This window comes from Rhinolophus hipposideros, assembly GCF_964194185.1.
Source record: "Rhinolophus hipposideros genome assembly, chromosome: 19".
Classification (NCBI taxonomy): Eukaryota; Metazoa; Chordata; class Mammalia; order Chiroptera; family Rhinolophidae; genus Rhinolophus; species Rhinolophus hipposideros.
Genome location: NC_138065.1, coordinates 54,037,202 through 54,060,428, shown reverse-complemented (window position 1 = coordinate 54,060,428; position 23,227 = coordinate 54,037,202). Strand labels below are relative to the sequence as shown.

Below are 23,227 nucleotides of genomic sequence, written 5' to 3'. Positions count from 1 at the left end.
AGAGATGATTCTAGACCGAGCTTTGTGGTCCTGTGCTCTCATCGCAGTTCTGTCACAGCGGATGGTCCTGGACAAGCGTTTCTCCTCTCGCCTTGGTTTTCTAACATTGTGAGCCTGTTGTGGAGATTAGGGATGTGGAAGAACTCCTGCCTGTTGCCTCCCACACTCACAAATATTTGCTGAATGTGGAATGATAAGGTAGTGATCATTTATTAAAGGGGGATATCTCTCTGTGCCTCAGTTTCCTTATCTGAAAAAGGAAACTACCGTTTTTGATTCTGTGTTCTTTGTGATTTAGGTAAACAGGTTTTTTTCCTTTTTGGCGTTTGCTGTGTTCCAGGGACTAAACTTTAAGAAGGGAACTCGACAGCTTGAGCTGGTTCTGAGCGTTCACAGAGGCTGGGCCTTGGCAGCTGCCAGCGCCCAGCTTTTGTTGGCAGAGCAGCCCAGGCACGTCCTGCCCAGGGAGGTGCCGCCTGAATGGGGTGGGGGAAGGGGCTTCTCCAGGAGGACAGATGGCAGTCCTCGGCCTGACACTGACTCCTGAGCGAAAACCCCAGGGACACCTCGCTCCAGACAGGAGGAAACCCAGCTATGTGCTCTGAGAGCCAACGCACTGTCAAGGACACACCCAAAATAGTGGCCACGTGACAGAGGCCCCGCCCCAGGGAGCCAGCTGCTGCCGACATTCCTCCCCTTCTCTAAAACCTACTTTCTTCCGTTTGAAAACCCGACTCATGCTTGTTCCGGGCAGCCTGGGAGCTGCGCCACCTTGCCTCCCTTCACCTCACTGATGTCACCCCGTTGCCCTCTGATTCTCCTTCCCTCCCTTCCTTCTTGTAAGGAGAAAACCATTTAGAGCTGTCACCTGAAAGTGACAGGTGAGGTTCCTCAACAACCACGGGCTGTTCAGTTTCCGCTCCTCAGGAGGTTTCCGGAGCTTCACTTCTCTTAGACCTAGAAGGGTGTGTCCAGTAACGCACTGCCTCTGCATGAGTCCAGGGGACCATGCCATGTACATGGGGTCCCCTGGGGCTGTGGGCAGCTGGAGCCCCTGCCACGGTTGGTGCAAGCGTCTCACGTCGTCCTGCAGTGCAGGACTTGTTGCCCTTAGGCTGCAGGTGAGAAAGCTGAAGGAGAGATCGACCAGCGTACCCAGGGACAAAACTGCAGGACCTGCAAGTGGCGAGCCAGCTTTGCTCTCCGTCCGCCTGATGCCCAGCTCATGCTGTCTGTCACACCCCATCCTCCAAGGTTTAACTTTTAAAACCCAACTTCAGCCCCTCACCCACATGCCATCTCCGACCACATGTGTGCAAAGTGGCACGCCTGCGGAAAATTAACCGCCGCCGCCGGCACAAGCCATGGCAGTAGATGTCCCATCTGGGAGACCTGGCATCTAGTAGTCCCCACACTGCCACTCCAGCTGTGTGTGTGATCTTGGGAGTCACTGCCTGTCTGGGAAGTCACAGGCCTCCGCTTTGCCTGTTTGCCAAGAGAACTGGTTGGCCTGAGTGATTTCCAGGGTGGTCCCTTCAGCCCCAACCTTCTGAATGCTTTGGGCCAAGCAGCTTGATTTATTGATCCTTCTGTAGTGTGTTCCAGAACACAGCTGGCTGGGGTGTAGCTGCCCACAGAAAAGAGTTGTGCTGTGTGCTTCTGGAAGGCCAGCAGTTGCTGGAAAGCGTTGAGTATTTGAGATAGGAGGAGTGTAGACACCCCGTGCTTTGCGTGCCGCATGCCTCTGCACTCGTGCCTCCTGGGTTTCCGCAGCTGTGACATGGTGACCATACAGCCATCGTGTGCAGTGTACACCTAGAAAGTAGTAGTGGGAGCAGAGGCAGGGGGAGCGCTGCGGGGCCGCCCAGATGGTTCGGCCCATCTGGTCCAAAGCGGTGGTCCCTGATCCTGACAGCGCGCTGGCGGCAGCTAAGGCTGCCTCCGTTCTATAGAGGAGAAGACAGCAACTCAGAAAGTGTCATAACTGGGCCACAGTCACCGAGTCTGGCTGGGAGCCCGGGCCCGGCCTCTGCGTGCCGGGCACTCTGGGGGCGCTGGGAACATTTTAGGTGGTGGCCCAGTGTTCACTAAGTTTAATGGTTATGTTTTTTATTTGACAGTATGTTAGGAAAATATAACACATAAAACTTGCTGTTTCGTAGCTATTGCTTTGGAAGAGTCTAAATACACAAATGAATTGATCTGAGTTCTATTTAAAGAAAAGGCTTAAGTTGGTCCAGGTGAAATGGCAAAAATCATGAAGGTGGGACCATCACAGATGCCTGAGGTGTGGGGACACTGAGAGACGATGCGGCCGTGCCCACAGAGCCCATGGGGACAGCAGGACCGGCTCCCAGCCTCCAGCACCACGTGTCTGGCTCTGGGCCCCTGGAGCCCAGTGAAGGGGAGGAGCCGACCCCCACCTGGCCACCCCCAGCTGTCCGCTCATCCGCTTGTCCTGCCAGATGGGGGGGGGACTGCGGTGTTTCCCTTAGGCCAGCGCAATGCATGTCTTTAATCTCTGGGTGTCATGTCTTCAGGGAGGGCTCTCCCTCTGCCACCCTTGGGACGCCAGGCCCATGTCCCTTGGTTTACTGCCTGGCTTTCCCCAAGGTCAAGCCCTCAGAAGTCCATAGCCTGGTCCTCAGTGCCGTCACAGCCCAGAGCTCCCACTGCAGGACGGTTCTGTGCCAGCCCACAGGGGACAGGAGGTCAGGACGTGCCGTGGCACAGCTTTTCACGGTCCTTCGGTGGCTCAGTGGCTGCTTTGCGATGTTCAGACTGAGAGTACAGTGACACCTGGTGTCTGGTGTGGTTCTGGGAACCCGGGGATTCCAGGTCTGAGCTCATCTGTCCTCCCCAAACCAGCTTCCCCTCCCTGCACGCCCCTGTCCAGGTGTAGGCCACCGGGCCGGCGTCACCAGTCACTTCCCTCGCTTCTCCTGCGGCCCAGTCTGTCCCCAAGGCGGTCAGTGTGACTTGCGTTGATTTTAGAATCTTGCCTCTTGTTGGCTCACATTCACTCTCCCAGTGTCCTCGCCTGCGTGTCACTGTCCGGTTAACGTTCTCACAGCAGAGGGCCGAGGCCCGGCCCTCCCTCCCTGGCTCCCCGCAGCCTGCTCGTGATGGGCCCCCGGAGCCCCATGGCAGCCCCATCCTCCAATCACACTCTGGGCTTCCTGCAGCTTCCGCCCCTGTGGGCCACTGTCTCCGAGAAGTAGAGAGAGACAAATAATAGGAGCGGTGATCCCGAGAGGGACAGAAGTGCATCGAGGGGATGAAAGGCAGAGGTGAAGGAGCCTGTGCCAGGAGGCGTGACAAGCTCTGCACCCACTGGACACCTTGGTTTACCAGGAACCACTCCCTCCCTCACCAGCTTCATGAATAGATGTCATCACTGTTCCCATGTTACAGGCAGGGACACTGAGGCCCAGAGGGGGATGGGCTCATGTCACAGCCAGGAGGCTGTACCACCTGAAGCCTGCTCCGTAGCCGCTCCACCAGGCAGGGCCAGCAGGGGTCGTCCAGCGCCCCGCAGGAGGCAGGGTGCGCCCCGCTCATGGGCCGGAGAGGGAAGCTGGAAGTGTCCCTTCTGACAGACCAGAGGGCAGCATAGGAAGTGTCTCTCTCGTCATCATCCAGCTCCCTTTCCATCTACCGAGAGTCAGCCTGAGGGGCACCTGGGTCTCCCGCTCCTCTATTTGCAACCCTGGAACATGCTGATGGACCCAAGGGGCACCTGTGGGTGCCCTGGGGGACAGCGAAACTGGGGTTACACCTGCTAACACACTCCCCAGGCTTTCTAGGTTTTGCAGAATAAACTATGTATAAGTCAAACAATCATTCTTTTTATTTTTCTGGCAGCCGTGTGGCCAGAGACCCCAGGTCTCAGCTTCGAGGGTACTTGGGATGCGCTGTGTGACATCCTCCCCGAAGACCTTAGGCACAGGGGATGGTGTGTCACCTCCGGCTGAGCTGGCTGAGTTCCAGGTACATGACTGTTCATCTGCCTGTCACCTGGCTGCAGGCAGAGCGTTTAGTGGAGGTGACAGGAGGAGCCTGGTCCCGAGTCACCCATCTAGAAAACAGCGGCTGCCCAGAGGAGCTGCTGGGCCAGGAATGTCCACTTCAAATTTGTGTGAGTGAGAAACCACCTTTGCCTGTGCTCGGTTACCGACATTTGGGGCTGTTACCACAGCTCCCAGCTGCCCTGGCTCAGCCAGTCTCTTCCTTAGTGCAAGAGACTCATGGGGTAACTGGAGACAGCCCTTTGGTCACACATGTGACACAAACCCTGAAGCCCGAATCCCACACCTTACATGTGGGATCAGATCAGCGTCTCCAGGGGCCCTGCAGGGACCCACGGCCCAGAGCTGGCGACACATGACAGCCTGGCCGTGCAGTCAGGTGTGTCCCTTCCTCCATGAGTGTCAGCTGGCCTACAGGGTGTGAGCCTCACATATGACGCAGGACACCGCACAGGGCTGTGGGGACAGATAATGCAGCAGCTCTGTGTGTGTCAGTGGCTGGCAGAGAAAGGCCACAGTTTCTGGATGTCTCTCAGGGACAAACATGATTGCACCCGGTCCTCTGGCTCTCAGGTAGCAGTGAAGCCGGCAGTGCAGCCGTCCCTGCTGTCACTGCTGCTCAGGGGCTCCCAGTGTCCTGACTCTTCCTCCAGGGCTCCCTCCATTCAGTTCCCCCTGCCGGCCCCTCCCCCCAGCCCCTCTGCTCTAGGGAGACATTCTGGTCCTTGTCCTTGCTGAGCACTCTGTGTCCTGAACACCTGTCCTCTCTGGTCCTTGGATGGGATGGCAGCCCTGGGGCTCCTAGGACTTCGAGGGAGGGAACCAGCCACCTGTCACCTGGCCACTCCCCTCTGCTCTCACATTCAAGTTCAGGTTCTGGAGAGGCCCCTGGGAGCAGGCACTTGGCAGGCCCTGTGTGTCCCCGGCTGTCCCAGGGCCCGGGCATGACCTGGTCTTTGCTTCTGAGAGAGTCAGGGGTACTTGTGTTGAGATGAATTACATATGCGCCATGTTTCATGATCCTTAAAACAAATGGAAAGCTCAATTACTCTGCCCATTGGGGTGCCGGTGGCTGGGGGTTCATGGATGTCAGCAGGTCACCACTACTCAGTTAGGCCACTAGAGGGCACCAGAGACAGCTTTGCAGCCTGGAGAACAGAGGCTGAAGGGGGACCAGGCGGCCTGTCAGCTGTGACCGGAGCAGAGCCAGGGCTCGGCTGGGAGGCCCTGCCACGGGCACGGCCCTGCTGAATCCTGCGAGGCCGCTGGCCGGTAGCCAGGTTACTGGGGTCGGGACAGGACCTGGAAGCCTGAGTTCCAGCTCCAGCTGGCTGTGTGGCCTTTCAAAAGTCACTTAACGTCTCTGGGCTTTAGTTTCCTTTATGTGGAAGGATGGGGTGGGAGGAGCTGACTCAAAAGGCATCTCCTTTTAGTGCTTTAAATTGCTCTGAATCATAAGGGAAAATGGGAAATGATAGAATGGCAGAGATTCTTGTGTCCTGGAACCCGAGGGCACAGACCTGAGCATGACCAGGAGGAAGGATGGCAGGATGGTGGGGAGGGGGGCGACGTCAGAGCCATGAATGACCCCAGAGGAAAAGAGGCTCCAGAGATAATGGGGTGGGAATGTCAAAGGTGTCCCTAAGCCAGTGTTCTGCCACTTTAGGCGCAGGCTGTGGTGGGGATTGCATGGCCTTTCTGCTGCTGGCCAGCCTCCCAGCGGGTATGAAGTAGTGGCTTTGGGGTACAGTGTGACCTGGCCTCCCAGGGGAGCTGGTGCCACTCACCGTCCCATGACACGAGGCACTGGTCTCTGGGGCTCTGAGACATGGTCGTTCCCTAATGGTTCATTTCCACACGAGCCGTGCGGAATATTTTGGTTTACACCAACTCGTGCGGGGGTAGGGAGATGAAATGCATGTGTGACGTTGTCCCTGAACGAATGAATGAATGAACGAGTGAACGAATGAAGGAGCGTCTGGGCTGCGAGGACAGTGAAGGCGGCTCTGACTCGGGCTCGGCTCCTGCAGGGGGATCTTCTGGCTCCTGAGCCGGGAGGACGTGGTGGCCGGTCGCTGGGGCCTAGTGCACGTCCCGATGCTGCTTGTGTAGAGGCTGAACCCAGACACTGAGTGGCATCAAGGCCCTAAAGAGCCTGCGTGGGGTGGGGACAGGGGTCTCCTGCGCTGTGACCCTGTGACAGAGGCCGCAGGAGGTCGTCCTGTCACAGCGTCTGGGTTTCACTCCTTGTCTTGCAGGGGGTCACGTGGATGTGGGTCAGTAAAGTGAGACGCAGTGTGAGGAAGGAGACAGCTCCGAGGAGGCTGCCGGCCAGTGGGGGCGGTGGGTGTGAGGGCTTGCCCTCTGTCCTGGGAAACCCCAGACTCTCCCGGCAGGGACGCTGGGGACACAGGTGCCTCGGTGCATAAGGTGAGGTGAGCACATCTGCCCTCCTGTGACCTGCGCGTGGAGGAAGGTGGTCCCCTGGAGCCGAGCTCACGCACTGCCTCTGCCAGGAAGCCTCCCTGCGTCCCGCCCGCCTTCCTCTGGCACCCTGCTCTACTAAGTGACTTTTCTCATCTGAGCCCCTGTAGCATCACTTTTGTGCCCATGGAGACACTTTTATGTCTTTGCCCTGACACCCATCTCACCTCCTTGATGGATTGCGAGTCCCCGAGAACAGGGATGAAACGGTTCCATCTATTTCAGGGCCATTCACAGGACACCCAGTCAGCAACCAGGAAATGTCTGGTGAATGCAAGGTGGCGCATAGTAGGCACTCGGGAAGTGCACAACGGAATGAAAGCGCGGCCATCTCCAGCAGCCGGGACATGTGACAGTCCCTCCCCACCCTTGGTGTTCAGACGGAAGCCAGTCACATAATCCTCTGAGTTCTAAAACCTGTGGAAACTTCCATGGAAATTACTGTAAAAGCTACTGTGCGGTAGCGTGCGACATGGTCTCAAATGTCTTTCCAAGCATTCTAATATCCCAGAGTGTGTCTTTTTGGGGCTGTTTAATATCCCAACTGGCCTCCAGAAGAAGCCAAGTCTTGTGAAGAAGAGCACGTGTGTGGAGACATAAGACCGTCCCATTAGGACGTCCGATCACCCAGAATTTTCCCACCTGCCAACAGAAGGACCCTTGGTATTTGTAGCAGTGACCCTCTGCTTACACTAGAAACCCAAACGCCTCCTTTAAAGAAGTGTTACAATATCTTCAGAAACATGCTTTTTGAAAAACATTTAAAAATGTCTAGTTCAGCAGCATTAGGTGCATTCACCCGATTGTACAACCATCCCCGCCATCCATCCACAGAACTTTCTCATCGTCCCAAACGGACACTCTGTGCCACCAAACACTCCTGCCTCGGTCCCTGGAGACCTCCAGGGCACTTCCCGTCTCCATGGCTCTGCCCCCTGGGGGCATCCACAGAAATGAAGCACACGTGTCCTTCTGTGACTGCGCAGTGCCCCCAAGCTCCCGCCATGCCATGACAGTGTTGGAATCTCGCTTTTTAAGGCTGAATCACATTCCATTGTCCGAATGGACCACGTCTGTTTGCCCATCACCTGTCCATCGACATTGAGCTGTTCTCACCTTTTTGGCAGCTGGGAACACAAGTGTATAACACCAAGTAGAAATATGCTTTCTGTCATACACTCGTTGTCACCAGGAAACCTGACATTGACGGTAACTGTCCCCGAAGCCGACTCGACTCTCCAGCAAACTGCGTTCTGCCCTAGCTGGGCCAACACTTTTCTTGGACCATGTGGGGGTGCACACCAGTGACAGGGAACGATGTGTCCCTCTCACAGATGGACGTGCCACCAGGAGGCAGACGACCAGGCCCCAGGAGAACTTTGATGACATGCTAGCACATTGGTGTGGACAGTCAGATTTGCGTGAGGAAATCCCACCCCCTCCCCACTGTTCTCGCTGTTAGACCGGCTGCTTTTCCAAAAAGGTACGATTGGAGGAACATTTGTTCTGAATTAAACTTGGCTGCAGGCAGTGTTATCCTGTCGATGGAGCTTGGATTACAGGGGCTGCCCTGAGCTTGTGAATGGCCGAGCGCAGCTGCTCAGACAGGTGGAAAATTCTGGGGCCCTGTGCACCGTTTCAGGGAAAAATGCTCCGAGTGGCATGGAGAGGGGCCAGCCGGTGATGTCAAGGGATTTGTAACAGAGATTTCAAGCCCTTTTAAGGGAACGAGGCACTTGCTAATGAAAGCAGCTAAAGCTGGGTCTGGAGGAAGCTAGTTACCTTTAAATGCTTGTACTTCTTAAAAAAAAAAAAAACGCTTGTGCCACTCCCTTTGTGTGTGGTTCAAAAGACAACAGAGGGCGTGTGGAGAAGAACCTGTTATGCTAATCAGTCTGGGGTAACTGAAACTGGGCTCTTCCAGCACACGGAGCCCAGAGTGGGTGACCCAGGGCCTGGGCCGGACATTCGAGGGCCAAACACACCCGGTGCACGGCACATCTCTCCCTATTCTTTTCTTTTTCTTTCTTCCCTCCTTCTTTCCTTCCTCCCTTCCTTCCTTCTTCTTCTCTCTCTCTCTCTCTCTCCTCTCTTTCTTCCTTGATTTTTTAAAGCACACTAGTGGGGGGGGGTCTGAAGAGAGCTTTATTTTTTAAGCAGCTACAAAGCTGCTTAAAAGCTTTACACCTTCCAGAGAGAGGTCTGAAAATAAAATATTTTGCATTGCCAAGTGTTTCCATCATCTTCACAACCCTCCCATTATGTTGTCTTAGGAATGTGGGTTTTACAAAGAGGAACCGAGACCCATTACCCTGACAGGATAGATCTGGCGGAGTGGACAAGCTCCAGCATTAAGGGCTGGGCTTACTGTGACTTTTATTCTGATTTAGGAATAGAGACCTACCCTGGGAGGTGTAAAGTGAAGACCCCGAAGGCAGTTCTGAGCGGAGCAGCTAAACTCTCCATTCGGTTCTCTTTGGCATCACAGAACACTGAAACAAACAAACAGGCCAAACAAAAGACCAGGTAACTAGCACTCAAGTTGTCACCCAATGAGATGGCCTGAAGCTGAAGAGGGATGGAAGCAAGAATGGAAACGCACCCGGACGTGAGTGCGGGGAGGTGCTTTGGGACCTGACCCTGAGCAGTGGCTGGTGGCAGCGTCATGGGGCCATCACTCTGAGCAGGGGGCGGACACTGCCGGGGCGACCAGGCACCCCTACGATGTGCGGCGTCCGAGGGCTGCGTTGGAGCAAGGCGTTTCTCAGCTGAAGCTTGGAGAGCAGGTCAGAGAAGCACGTTTTCTTTTTCTCTCCGAGCGTCACTTCTCAGTAGTGCGGTCATCTCAGCACTTCATCATCTCAGCTGATGAAGCTGCCCTTCTCTCTCGACTCCTGCTGGCCTGTCTGTCACCAGCTGGACTCCGGGAGGCGCTCTCCATCCTGTGAGCTTATCTCTGTCCCCTGACGACACTGTGCAGATGAGGGGCTCCATGGACCTGTGCCCACTCCTTCTGCCCCCTCCTCTGTGTCCTTTATTAAACCCTTGCCCTGTTTCAGGGCACACTGCAGCCTTACGTCCTTCTTGAAGCCTTCCCTGAGCAAGCGTCTTGTCCTCCCCCCCGGGGACGCTGAGAGCCAGCCGGGCCTCTGGTTTTCACCCTTGGAGCACGTCCCCCTCTGCACTTCAGTGTCTCATGACGGGCGTGTACCACTCTTACCCCTGCTACCCGCCCCCCCCCCCGGAAACTTTCAGAGCAGGAATGCTCATTAAAAATGATTTTATTGCCTTGGACCAAAGGGCCTTTGAGCAAATGCTGTTGAATCAATAAGTATTTCTCACCTGGAATATTAAGCAGGGCCAAGGAACTCAGTGGTTAACTTTAACTCAAAAAACAACCTTCAGAATTGGAAAAGCAGGGGTGGTTACACCATTCAGGAGAAATTCCTGGAAGAATCTACACAAGAAAAGGCATCAAACGCAGCAGAAACCCAGCCTGCTTCCTTCAGCGCGTTCTGCAGACCTGGCTCCTTTCTCCAGATCCAATTCCCCAGTGTCCAAGAGAAAGAATTTGTTGGGCAGCCTGCAGACCCTCCAAAACGGCACAGCCTTCGATACTCATTTCTTCTGGTCCAGGGAGGGGGGGCCGCCCCGCCCCAGAAGGACTCATCTCCCCACTCAGCTTGCCCTCCTGTCTCCTCTAACTTCGCCAGCTGTGGAGGGAAGCTTGGAACCCCAAAGGCCTTTCATCGGCAAGTCGATTGAAAGAATGTTCAATTTATGAAAACATCATATGTATAACTTTGTAGAAAGAAAGACACCTTTAAAACAGAAAGAAATGCCTCCATAGGAAATGCGGCTTGCCCTCGGTAGGGGGGTGTAGGGGATGGGGCTCTATGCTGGGGGGGGCAGCATCAGTTTCAATTAAGGGGAATAAACATGTAGCTCAGCATCGGAATATAGAATACTTTTTAGTACAATCTTTCTTATGGGGAGAACATCCCAAATTATTGCTTCCGCAATAAAAAATTATGGTCAACTAAATGCAGAGTAGAGACCATTAGTGAGAGAGGGTGCTCTTATCTATTTATGCGGAGAAATCACTTACTATCATTACTGTCACCTTCTAACAGTGTCTCATGGCTGTAACTCTGTGTCCCCGGGGAGATATTGTCAGGTAAAGATGGTGCCATGAAAAAAAGCCTTTTCATAAATTTGAAAATGCTGTGGGTGAAACAATTATCAATTATATTTAAAGGTGCAAAAACAAGATTGGACTCACTGCTGAAGAAAAGGAAATCAATTTCGATGCCCATTGTTTCTGGAAGAACAAGGGAGTTCCTGTGCCTGCATGGCTCTGACGTTACGGCAGGTGGAAGCCAAAGTAGACAACACGCCTCTCCTTTGAGGAACATGTCATCTAACTGAAGTGGAATGAATATAACTAAGCAACAACATGCACCTAAATAAAACATGGACTCTGAATTTGATATGCATCTCATTTGCAATAAGAAGCATTTCAGGCCATAATGGAAACACCTCTTGACATAATTGGATTCAAATTCTGGGTCCTTTCCTTTCTAGGTGTGTGATCTTGGGCAAGTTATGTAATGCTCCCGGGCTCAGTTTCTTAAAAAAATGGGGCTAGCCTTAGAGTTGTTGTGAATATGAATGGAGAAAAATACATGAAAGACTTTAAGAACAGTGCTGGCCACAGCGAGAAAGCAAGAGCCTATCAGCTACTGTCATGATTCGATCCCATAACCACTTACTGGTTATGTCTACTAGGTAATGGTCTCTGTACTAGACTCTGAACTACGTTTGGGCTTCAGCTTTTGTGTCTAGTCTACAGTGTGTCACAGCGTTAGATATGAAATTCTGGCAGTCCAGTCCAGGGGGACCCAAGTTAGTCTGGAAAAAGGCTGTGAGGCGTCAAAGGACTTCTTCGATCCAGGAAAGAATATGAGATATAAGTGAAGCCGTTGCTGACGGTCTTGCCTCTAAGTGTTCAGTTCCTGTGCCAGGTTTTCGGGAGTGCATTACGACGCATATTAAAGCCACTGTGACATTCAGAGTTCAGCATGCCTGATTAGGCTCTCGTGTCCTGTGTTTATAAAAAGGTTGGTTAGTGGTGTATTTCCTCTGTGCAACTTATTTTTGGCACTTACTAATATTTATGAATACAGTGAAATCTATACAGTCTAATGTATGAGGTTAATTTGTTCCAGTAATCAGCTTGCTTTCATTTAAGGAGAGCTATTCCAGAAGATGCCACCGCTTGACCAGTGATTTCAGCAGACTGAGAGCAATATATGGGAAAAGACAAAGTGAGAGGTCTAATTCTGGCGACAGTACATTCTTCTATAAGTTTATCATGGACACGGTGTGGGAAGACGTGCCCTTTGCAAGTCATTTCATTAGGAAGCTTCCTGTGACCCCCAGTCTCCTCTATTCAACCGGCAACGTCAGGTTCACAGGCCGCCTTGGCTGGATGTGTCCATAGGTGCAAAAGCTGCTTCCAGGTGGTGACCATTCGGTTGCAGTGACCTCAGCTGCGACTGGCTTTGGCACTGGATGCAATGGTTGTGTTTTGGTGACTTTGGGTAACACTAAGCCTTATAAACGACAGCTATCCTGTTCCTGTCCCCATGGGGTTTTGGCAGACACTGGATGTTTGGTCACTAACTCCTGTGGCCCCTGCATTTGCACGTATGGCAAAAACTCTTGCTGTAAAGAGAGAAGAGAAGGGGCCTCAACAACAGGCGCGTTAGCTGCAGGCTTGCTGCGGTCGAGGAGCCCGGAACGGCCAGGACCGGCCAGGGGGCTTGCTGACGAAGGACAGCAGCGGGTGTCGTGCAGTCGCCGGCCCATAGCACCCGGTTCCGAACGGCTGACGGCTGTTCCACATGCCTCCCCCAGGACACACGTCCGACAACGCGCCGGGGAAAGTCCACATTCAGGCAGCCTTGAGTCTCCGGAGAAAGGGGACTCAGAATGATGCTTCGGTTCTCTTTGGGCCTCCCTGGTGAAACCCAGAAACGAAACCACAAACACCGCCCCACCCCCTCTCGAAAACCAAAACCAAAAACGAAGGTCCAAGGCGCTGCTGCCGCTGCTTTGGCGGCCGGGCCCGAATCTGACCGCGAAACCCAGAAGCGGGATCCGTCCGGCCTGCGCTCCCGCGACCCGCCGCCCGCGGTGGACGGAGTGCCGGATCCGGCCGCAGGGGGGCGCTCCCGGGACTAGCACCCGCTGGGCCAGCGGCGGGAGGAGCCTCGGCTGTGGGCGGGGCCTCGGGAGGAGCCTCGGGCGGTGGGCGGGGCCTGGGCGGCGGGAGGAGGAGCCGCCCCGCGCCGAGCCGGCGTCTCCGTGACAGGCGCCCTCCGCCTTTTCTTCCCGGTCCCGGGCCGCCCGCGCCCGGTCCCGCCTCGGGCCGCGCCCCCGCCGCCTCCCCCGCCGCGCGCCTTCCTCGCGGCAGGAACTGCGCGGCCACCGCACCGCCCGCCTCGGCGCCGCTCCGGCCCCGGCCCCGGCCCCCGGCGCCCTCAGCCCGCGCCCGGCCCGCTCGCCTCCGTCCCCGGGTCTCGCAGCCCTTCCCGCCGCCCGGTCGCCCCGGCGCCCCGCGGGCACCATGCCCAGCAAGAGCAAGTACAACCTTGTGGACGACGGGCACGACCTGCGGATCCCCCTGCACAACGACGACGCCTTCCAGCACGGCATCTGCTTCGAGGCCAAGGTGAGGCCGGTGCTGCGGGCGGCGGCGGGCGGCGGGCGCTCGCAGCCCGCACGGGGGAGGGGCGCGCGGGCTGACGGGGCCTGTCTGCCAGCGGGCACCCTCGCTGGGGTCCGCGGCCCGGCCAGAACTGCGGGAGCGCCGCAAAGTTTGGGCGGTATTGCTGCCCCCGCCTGCAGACCCCGTCCTCCCCGTCCCACCTGCAGACCCCGTCCTCACCCTCCCACCTGCAGACCCCGTCCTCCCCCTCCCACCTGCAGACCCCGTCCTGACCCTCCCCCCACCTGCAGACCCCGTCCTCCCCCTCCCACCTGCAGACCCCGTCCTCACCCTCCCACCTGCAGACCCCGTCCTCCCCCTCCCACCTTGCAGACCCCGTCCTCCCCCTCCCACCTTATAGACCCCGTCCTCCTCCTCCCACCTGCAGCCCTCGTCCTCCCCCTCCCACCTTGCAGACCCCGTCCTGACCCCCCACCTGCAGAACCCGTCCTGACCCTCCCCCACCTGCAGACCCCGTCCTGACCCTCCCCCCACCTGCAGACCCCGTCCTGACCCTCCCCCACCTGTAGACCCCATCCTCCCCCTCCCACCTGCAGACCCCATCCTCCCCCTCCCACCTGCAGACCCCGTCCTCACCCTCCCCCACCTGCAGACCCCGTCCTCCCCCTCCCACCTGCAGACCCCGTCCTGACCCTCCCCCACCTGCAGACCCCATCCTCCCCCTCCCACCTGCAGACCCCGTCCTCCTCCTCCCACCTGCAGACCCCATCCTCCCCCTCCCACCTGCAGACCCCGTCCTGACCCTCCCCCACCTGCAGATCCCATCCTCCCCCTCCCACCTGCAGACCCCATCCTCCCCCTCCCACCTGCAGACCCCGTCCTCACCCTCCCACCTGCAGACCCCGTCCTCACCCTCCCCCACCTGCAGACCCCGTCCTCCCCCTCCCACCTGCAGACCCCGTCCTGACCCTCCCCCACCTGCAGACCCCATCCTCCCCCTCCCACCTGCAGACCCCGTCCTCCCCCTCCCACCTGCAGACCCCGTCCTCCTCCTCCCACCTGCAGACCCCTGTCCTTCCCCTCCCATCTGCAGACCCTGTCTGACCCTCCCCCCACCTGCAGACCCCATCCTCATTGGCCCAGGGCTGGTGGAGTTATTATAATACTTCCCAGACCCTCGTCCTGAGGACCAGCCCGTAGGTGAGTGAAGCCTGGACACCTGGTGCTTTAGAATTGTTTTAGGGAAGCTCTGGTGTTATTTACCTGATGGGATCCCATGGGAGAGGTGCTTTCAGGAAGGTCTTTCAAAGGGGGATGGCTGCTTCCTGATTGAGGAAAATAATACAGGGTGTATTTTAGATTCCTGGTGACCAGGTCAAGGCGTCAGTCACCAAATGCCTGCTTTGCCACGACTCCTTTGCAAGTCCCAGGTGTCGTGGAAAGGCGGGGGTGGGGTGTGAGATACCCTTTGGCTAGCTTCGTGGTGCAATGTTAAGTTTCAGCAGCTGGCATGGGGCCGCTGGTGGAGAATTTAGGGGGATGACTGGAAACTGGAATTCTCAGTGCTGGGGTGAAAGCCCAGGCCTGTCCTTGGGGAGGGGCAGGTGGAAGCCTCCGTTCTGGACCCTCATGTGTGCACAGCTGCCCTCCACCCCACCCATGTGCTTCCTGGAGTGAGGAGCCTGGTGTCTGAAATTCTAGCCGGGGTCCCCACTGCCATCACCTGGGCAGAGTGCTTCTCTGTGGAAAAGGTGGCGTTTTTGGTGTGGAGACAGTGGTACTCTTCGCTGGCCTTTTCTCCTTTGTGACTTTGTAGATGCAGCTGTCAGCATCTTCCATCAGCTGGCTGTTTCCTCCCATTCGTGAACCATCTTTCTGGTGCTGTGTGCCCAAAGCTCTTGGTTACCTTGAGATTGTTTTCCTTCTCTTGGAGACGTGTGAACTGGTGAATCTTGCCTCTTTTTTCTTTTCCCGAGTAATCTTTCCCCCAACCATCTTGGCTAGAGCAGGGAGGATACCCCCTGCCCTCCAGACGTGGACCCTTGCGGTGGAATGCACAGCTGAATTACTGGGTAAGGCTGAGACCAGAGTGGGGCTGCAGCCAAGATCTTATCTTGCTTCTCTCAGAATAGATCTGGTTGGTCTGAGATGGGATGTCTGGGTTAATTTTTGTCCAGGCCTGTTGCTTTGGTGAGCAGGTTTTTTATTTTAAAGCATGAGTTTTCAACATAGTCATGACTTCATTTTCTTGGACGTACATAAGCTGGGAATTTGGCTTTTGTCTTGTTTGGTTCACTAGTGCTCTGTTTCACATGAAGAAGGGTAAGGAGAAAGAATTGAAATGTTTTTAAGTCTTTTATTCCTTTCTCAGTCTCTGCATTTGACCCCAACTAGATCTCAAAACCTAGCATGCCTAGAATCATCATGTGAAGGTATTAGAAATCTGGTGCTTGCCACCCCCAATTCTAACTTGACACCCCTTGGGGGAGCAGGACTGCGGACCTTTAACTAGTGTTCCACATGATCTGATGCAGGTGATTGGGATGGACTTTGGGAACCACTGGACTCGACACTTGCCTGCAGCTTGCCGGGCCTTCCCTGAGTTCTTTTCTAACCAATGTCTGGGGCTGCATGAGGCGGTTCCCATAGTCCCTTCCCTGGACTCACAGGGTGGTGCTCTGTGAGGAGGGGCCACAGGTGGTGCCAGCTGTGTTCCCAGTGCAGATCTGGGCACAGGGACCACAGTCCTGCTCTGAGAATGGACAGCAGAGAGGAAAGGACAGGGCTTATTGTCAGGATGGAGTCCTAGCTCCCAGCTCTGTTATCGAAACTAGACAGCCGCACATTCAAGCCATGTCACCAGAGTAGAGGGGGCAGCAGAGGCTTTCCTGTCCCCTGTGCTTCTGGCAAGCGCCACGTCTCGATGGGTCCATGTCCCTCCAGAGCAGGGTCCGAGGAGCTTCACAGTCACTGCGATTTCAGGGTTAAATGAGCAGCACACTGTCCCTTGTTCTGGAAAAGCAAAGGCTGCAAAATGTATTGTTGCTGCCTCGTCAGGTACCCTGGAAGATGAGCCCGGGTCTTTCTCTCCCACGGGCTGGCAGATTTTCAGCAGTAACGCTGGATGAGGCCTCTGGTTTTCAGGGCTCTGCAGAGACTGGAAGGTGGTGGCCAGGGCCGAAGGCTTCTGGGTGTCACTTCAGAAAAATACACTGTGCGTTTAGTTGTCCAGCAGAAGCCAAGATGTTTTCACGAGCAGGGCTTCCTGTGCTTCTCTGCGTCCCTAGAGGCGGGTACCCTCATCCTTATAAACATGGACACAGGCTCAGGGAGGTTGTCACGTGCTTCAGTGACATAGCTGCGAACGCCAATGCCGGGACATAAACCGGGAGCACTGACTTCAGACTCCCAAATGCAGTGCTCATGCCTTCCGTAGTGATTATGGTGTGTGCACTCCATGCCGGGTGGGGACACCCTGGCTCACCCAGGCGTCCTCTGCTTGCTGGGCTCTCAGGCTCTGTGTAGGGAGTTTTCCAAACCTGTAAGGCGGGGCTGGACGCTGTAGGGGCACCGCATGGGCACCGTGTGGGGCCCCGGTACTTGCTGCTGCTCCCTCTCCCCGTGCTTTCCTGGTGGCCAGGGCCGACAACTGACCGTCTCCACTTGTCGGGTGAGAAGGAGACGTGTAATGACTATGGTGCAAAGGGTCCTGGGAGTTACGCCTACATTTGTAGGTGGTTTTTGATTTGCATGGGACTTTCACATAAAAAGAATTTTCCTTGTGGGGAAACAGAAACGTTAGTGTTACCTGAGCATTTTCAGAGGAAAGAAAACAAACAAACGGGGATCAGAGAGATTAACTTGTCGGGAGTCACAGAGCCAACGCAGTCACAGAGCCAACGAGATGAGGAAGTAATGACTGGCTGACATCCAGCGAGCCCTGACAGCGAGCTGTGCACGTTCTGGGTGCAGCCTCCTTCCATTCTCACCCCATGGCACTCCGACACCTGCCTGGCCCTGGCTCTGTCCCCTGACACGGAAGTATTTGCTCCTCCATACGTGGCACGAGCTGCCCAGGCCCCTGCAGGTATCCACAGGTGTGGAACAGGCTGTGGGAACTGGAAAGCATCTTAGCTTACCTTGTATGACCTCCCATTTGACAGACGGGGAGACTGAGGCCCAGGGGGACATCTTTGGCACAGAACACAGCTCACCAAGAGCAGAACAAGGACTCACCCTAGTTCCTTGACCTCAGGCTGGTTTCAGTTACCTGTTGCTGCTTAACACATGACCTCCAAACCCAGTGGCTCAGAACAACAGCAGCTTAATTGCTCTGATTTGTGGGTCAGGAGTTCAGGCTGAGCTGCGCTGGTCTGTTCTTCTGTTGCCTGTGCTGTGGACTCACTCAGGTCACTGCATTCGGCTGTGGCAAGGCTGGGGTGGAAGGCCCTGGAGGGATTGGTCACACCCTGGGCCTCCACAAGGCGTTCTCATGAGGTTGCCTGGTGGCCCTTTCATTGGGCAGCTGGCTTCAGCAGGGAGTGTCCCAAGCAATGAAGGCAGAAGCACTTCGGGCCTCCAAAGTTGCACAGGCTCACTTCTCCTGCACCTCTAGGTCATGTCAGCCCGTCAGCCAGCTCGGACTCCAGGGTGGAGAAGTGGGCTGCACTTCCTGACAGATAGGATCCAAGTCTCATTGCAGAGGTATATGTGCGAGGAGCCATATTGCCGGAGCTGTGTTGGGATCACAGTGTGCCATGAACTTTATGTTCTTCCCATGACACTGAGTGTCCTTGGAGGACGATGTTGTGCTTCTGGGTAGAACCCCTCCCTCAATGTCAGGTACATATTTGTCAAGTGGAAGAACCGACCTACTGTGGAAAGTCTGAAATCAATAACTGTATTGTAGTATTGCTGAGTGATCTCATCGTATTGTTTCAGTGATCTTCTGAAGGCCTCTCCTTGATACTATAAACTTCTGCTCTGCTAGTTTTCCTGAAGTATGATTGTTATTCTCCAACTGAAAAACTAGAAGTTTCTAAGCCTACTAGGAGATCCAAAATTCTCAGCATGATATTCTGGGCTGTCTGTGTTTGAACGATTCCCTCTGATCACTGCGCTTCAGTCCATTAGGACCAATCACTAAACCTGACCCCCTCCCTGTGATGCCCCGCACCCCCATCTCTCAGGCCCAGTGCCCTTCACTCAGTGAAGTGGATGTTACCAGTCCCTCCTCTGTATCCAAGGGACTGACCAGACCCTGCTAGGATTAGAGCCGCTCGCCCATCTGATCGCTTCTCCCCCATTGTCTCCATCAGGCTCCCTGTCACTGGGCCCCCTGTGTTTTCTGCAGTGCTGATTGCAGTACCTTGCGTATAGAGTGTATTTTGAATGAATGAATTAATCTCTAAGATGTTCCCTGCAAGGACTCCAGGGCCCCACCCCGCCCCATGTTGCCCAAGACTGGGAAGTGCCTCGGCTGGCTCGTCTCCTCCCGACTGTTTCTCTCGCTTTAGGTCTGCACGTCTCAGTCCCCAGAGAACCTGAGGGACTCCCTGGTATCCCAAGAGGTAGCCCCACCCCCACCTCACAGCTTGCCACTTCCAAAGGAAGTGCTGAGGAAAGCATTTTTCCCAAAATGAATGGAATTCCAGTGATGGACGTGCATGCAATTAGACTCTTTGGTAATAGAACGTGTGGCCAATTTCAGGAGGAGGAAATTGTCATTTTTGGTAGAAACATATTTCCAACCTGTTGTGTTCTCATTAATGAAGTGATACCCTTCTCCCAATTCATTGTTTCATTTCCTTTAATTTGCAATACTATAATTTTTATGATGTGAATTTGGTTGGCAGCACAGCATAGCATGGGCTCAGGAGCCAAAATGTCTTTGAGCCCAACTCCTGCTCTGCCCTCGCTTGCTGTATGGCCTTGTGCAGGTCACCTAACTCTCCCATAGTGTCCTCATCTGTAAAAAGTGGGTACAAGTATCACACACAACAGCCAGTTACTGAGAGGAGTAAATGAATTATAGGTTTGTGTGCCTTGCAAACACTTGGCCGTTTTTGTTGTTATTTAGTCCTACAAATTGCAATTTAAGTTTCACCTGTGCATGATTTCAATCTTGGAATTGCGATACACTCTGTTCTTTTATAAGTCAGGGGCCTAGTAGGTATTATCTTCATTTTACATGCCTGCTTAAAATATCTAGTAGCTGCAGTGTTACTCTGATTCCTAAAGTTGCAAATCAGAAAGTGTGACTGCTCTGTGGACTTAAAGTAGCTGTGAGCTTCCTTGGGAAGGAATGAAAAGGGGGTAACTAGCTTCCGGTGCATGCCCCCACCACATTAGTCCTGCCTTCCAATCCTAGGTAGGATTCAAAGTCACAGAATCTTAAGTACGGTATGGTGTCTCTCTTCACGGTTGCTCTTTGAATTTCTTGGATAAATATTTCGTTAAGCAGAGGTGATCTGAGCAGAAGGAGCCTTGCATCATGGGATTAATTAATACCTTGTGATGCTTACATTTCCCTTTTAGTTTTCATATCCAGCATCATATTTCCTTTGAAGCACTACAGCAGCTGGCTTTAAAAGTTACTTAAAATGGCACTTCCACAAGTCCTGGGCCCAGACTGTTGGAGCACATTAGAACTCCACTCCCCTACGCCTCCATGTGACCCAGTCGGTTTTCTGCAGCATTTCGGTGACACTTGGTGTCCTATACCCTTCTAGTCCATGCAGGAGAACTGAAGCCATTGCCACTCCCCCATTTATTCTGGAAGCTGCAGCGCTCTCCAGGAGAACTGTTGAAATGATCAGCCTTGGGAGTTGAAAGAGACCTAGGGCTCTCACCAAGAGGTGGGCAAGATGGGAGCACTTGCCACCCAGGGCGCTCTGTGTTCAGAACGTTCTGGGTGTGTGCACATTAGAGAGAAATGCCCTTTGCATGCTTGCAGGATTGCCACGCACCCCATATTCTGGGCTTCTCTTCCCTTCCAACTCTATCTGTGCATTTCTTGTCTCCTCATCTACAAGCTCCTCAAGGGCCAGGGGGACTCCCCGCACGCCTGCCTCGTGTTATCCACATCACAGAAGAATCACTATCGTTTTAAAAGCACTTACTATGTTCCAGGCACTATGCCAAGCTCTTCCTATGAAATGATAATCCTGCCAAACAGCTGTGTGAGTTAGGTACTCCTGTTACCGAAGGTTTACAGGTGGGGAAGCTGCGGCATAGCAAGGTGGAGTAGCTTGCTCACAATCCACGTTTAGTAATGCACAGATTCGCCCAGTGGAACCCGGGCAGTCCAGCTCCAGCATCCACTACTAACAGCTGTGCCGTACCTTTCAAAATACCCAGAGTGAATGTTTATCCGGTACTCACCACTCAGCAGGTTACGTAGGTTAACTAATTTCTTGACAGTGGCCCCATGAGGGTAGGTGTTGTTCCCATTTTGCCGTAGAGGAAACTGAGGCCCATCTTTCTCGGTTGGATAGGAGGGGCACATGGCGCATTGAAAGTGGTGGTCTCAGCCCCATCCCCATTACGGTGATGCCTGGGACCCAGGGGCTGATCGGCGCTGTGTGTCCGCGGCAACAGCCGCTGTTGATCTGTAGATACGGAAATGAGCCGTGAGTGAGTGAGTGGGAGAGCTGAGCGGGGCCGGGCAGGAGACAAGCTGCCGACGTCCTCCTTCCTGGAGGTGCTGTTCCTTGCTGGTCTCCTGCCCTGCACTTCCGGTCGGTGCACTTCCGGCCGGTGCACTTCCGGCCGGTGCACTTCCGGCCCGCGCACTTCCGGCCCGCGCACTTCCGGCCCGCGCACTTCCGGCCCGCGCACTTCCGGTGCAGTGGTGGCTGCTCATCCTCTTCAGCTTCCAGGCCCTTCCCCGGCCTCTCCCAGCTCCGGTCCTGAAGGCCCGTTGTCTCGCTCAGAGCCCAGGGTCCCGCCATGAGAGGCCGTAAATGCTGAGAAACGTCCCGCCCAGGAGATGTTGCCTTTTGGTTGGAAATAAGCCCCCACGCACAATGGAAAAGCTCCTGGGTTGTGTCCTTTTTTCTTGAGTCTAAACTCTTCCCTTTTTGTTTTGGTCTCTTTGGTGGGAAGAGGCGCTCATGTGGAAGCATTTTCTTTTTCTGCCAAAAGGAAGATTAATGTCTCCTGTGGGCCAAGTGACAGGTAACGAATTCCCTCGCTCCCTGCTCGTTTCCTTAAACACACGTCACCTGCCCTGTAACTACATTTTCACACTGGCCGCAAGGCCGGTGGGTTTTCTCTTCTCAAATTGGCAGCTGGATCACACACGCTGTATCCTCAGCACCCACAGCTACAGTAAGGTCGAAACTTTTTTTTAAACTATGATTGAAAGTTTACCTTTTGCTTCAAGGTCACTGAAATGCACCTTTTTCCTCGTTCAGGTCAAGAATTTTGCAGCCGAAACGAGGGGAGTCACCTGAAAATTTCTTTGGTAAAGCAGAAGTTGTAAAACTTGGTGTCCATCAGAATCCCCTAGACACTAATAAAAACACAGCGTCCCCGGCTGATTGAAGTGGCCTGGGGCCTGCGTCTCTGTCTTTGTCAGGTTTTCCGGGTGATGCTGACGGACACCTCGGGTGAGAACCATGGAGCCGGAGCGCTGGGTCTCAAACTTGGCTGCTCATTGGAATCTCCAGGGAGCTAAACAAAATTACTGGTGGCTGAATACTCTGAGCGATTTTCATTCAGTTAGTGTGGGGCGTAGCCTTTGTGTCGCGACTTTTGTCTTCTCTTTGCCGAGACCCTTTCTACCTTTGTTTCAAGCATGTTCACGATTGCTTGCTGAGGTGTTTTATGAAAGTTGCTTTGAAATCCTTGTCAGATAATTCTCATATATCTCCAGTCTCAGTGTTGGCATCTGTTGCTTCTCTTTTCTCATTTATGTTGAGATTTTCCTGGAATGATGAATGATTTTTTATTGAAACCTGGATATCTTGGGTATTAAGATCCAGGAGATTCTGGATCTTAATCAGGTCTTCTGTTTTAGCAAGACCCCTCTGGCAGTGGGGCTCATTTTCCTTCTGACAGTGTGCTAGCCTGTGGCCTGAAGCTGGATTTGTGGCTGTGGACCTGCCATGACGGCATCAACTCTGTATTTGTCTTAGAAGGCTTAGCTCATCAAACACTCATTTCTACCATATCCCCGTGCTACGCGCACTATTCCTTGAGTTGCCAGAGCACCGTTTGGTGTGTCGTCTTAGCATTATTTGGAGGCTTGGATTCACATAGGCTCTGTAAAAGGTGGTTGAACTTGTGTATTTTCTGCGGTACTGGCAGAGGGCCTGCACCTAGTAGCTGCTCAGCAAGCATGTGTGGGGCCCATGAAGTGCAGCGAGCATTTGGAACATCAGCGAGAGGCCGACACCCTCAGGCCCTGGGCTGTCTGTTAGGTGCCTCATGGCAGTGATGCCTTTGAACAATCCTTTATTTCCTCTTTCCAGCAGTAGCGTGATTGTTTTTCATAAAAAAATATGTCTGAAGCACACACTTGAGGCTACTGACTCACCCCATCTGAGGGAAGTCTTGATGCATTGGACACGCTGCGGGCGGTGCCGTCACTCTGTCACCTCCACATTCCTGGGTTCTTTTCTCCCTGACAGTCTGTTCACTCTGCACTCAGCAGGGAGGCCCCGTCCAAGACTCTGGAACGAGGTGTGGAGTTCTGGCCTGGACGTACGCCCAGCCCTACCCTGCGTGGGTTCAGCAAGTCACTTTCATCTTCACATCCCAGCTCCCTCTTCAGTAGAGTAGGGAGTTGACTTAGAAGGTAAATCTTAGGTGACCCGAGGTCCCTTCCAACGTGAATGCTCGGGTCTTGTGTCTTAATCTTCCCACATCTTCTGCAGGCCATGTCCCTGTGCCCAGTGAAGTCACATCCCAGTTATGTAGCCCTCACTGGTTGACAGATCCATCAGAGCCAACAGCCAGCATGTGCCCGCACATGGTG

The 23,227-nt window shown here is 54.3% G+C and overlaps 1 protein-coding gene across 9 annotated transcripts in view; it reads left to right on the top strand.

Annotated features, from left to right (window-relative positions):
- Positions 1–23,227, top strand: part of NOS1AP (nitric oxide synthase 1 adaptor protein) — a 148,536-nt gene that overhangs the window by 11,263 nt on the left and 114,046 nt on the right. The window contains exon 1 of one of the 9 annotated variants that reach the window (XM_081025092.1): positions 12,895–13,248. The exons of 4 other annotated variants lie outside the window; for them this stretch is intronic. In XM_081025092.1, the coding sequence (XP_080881218.1) occupies positions 13,144–13,248 (105 nt within the window). In that variant the 5' untranslated portion in view covers positions 12,895–13,143. Of the gene's footprint in view, positions 1–12,894; positions 13,249–23,227 lie in introns of those variants that run through there. 4 more of the 9 variants (XM_081025100.1, XM_081025099.1, XM_081025097.1 and 1 more) reach the window with 4 other exon arrangements.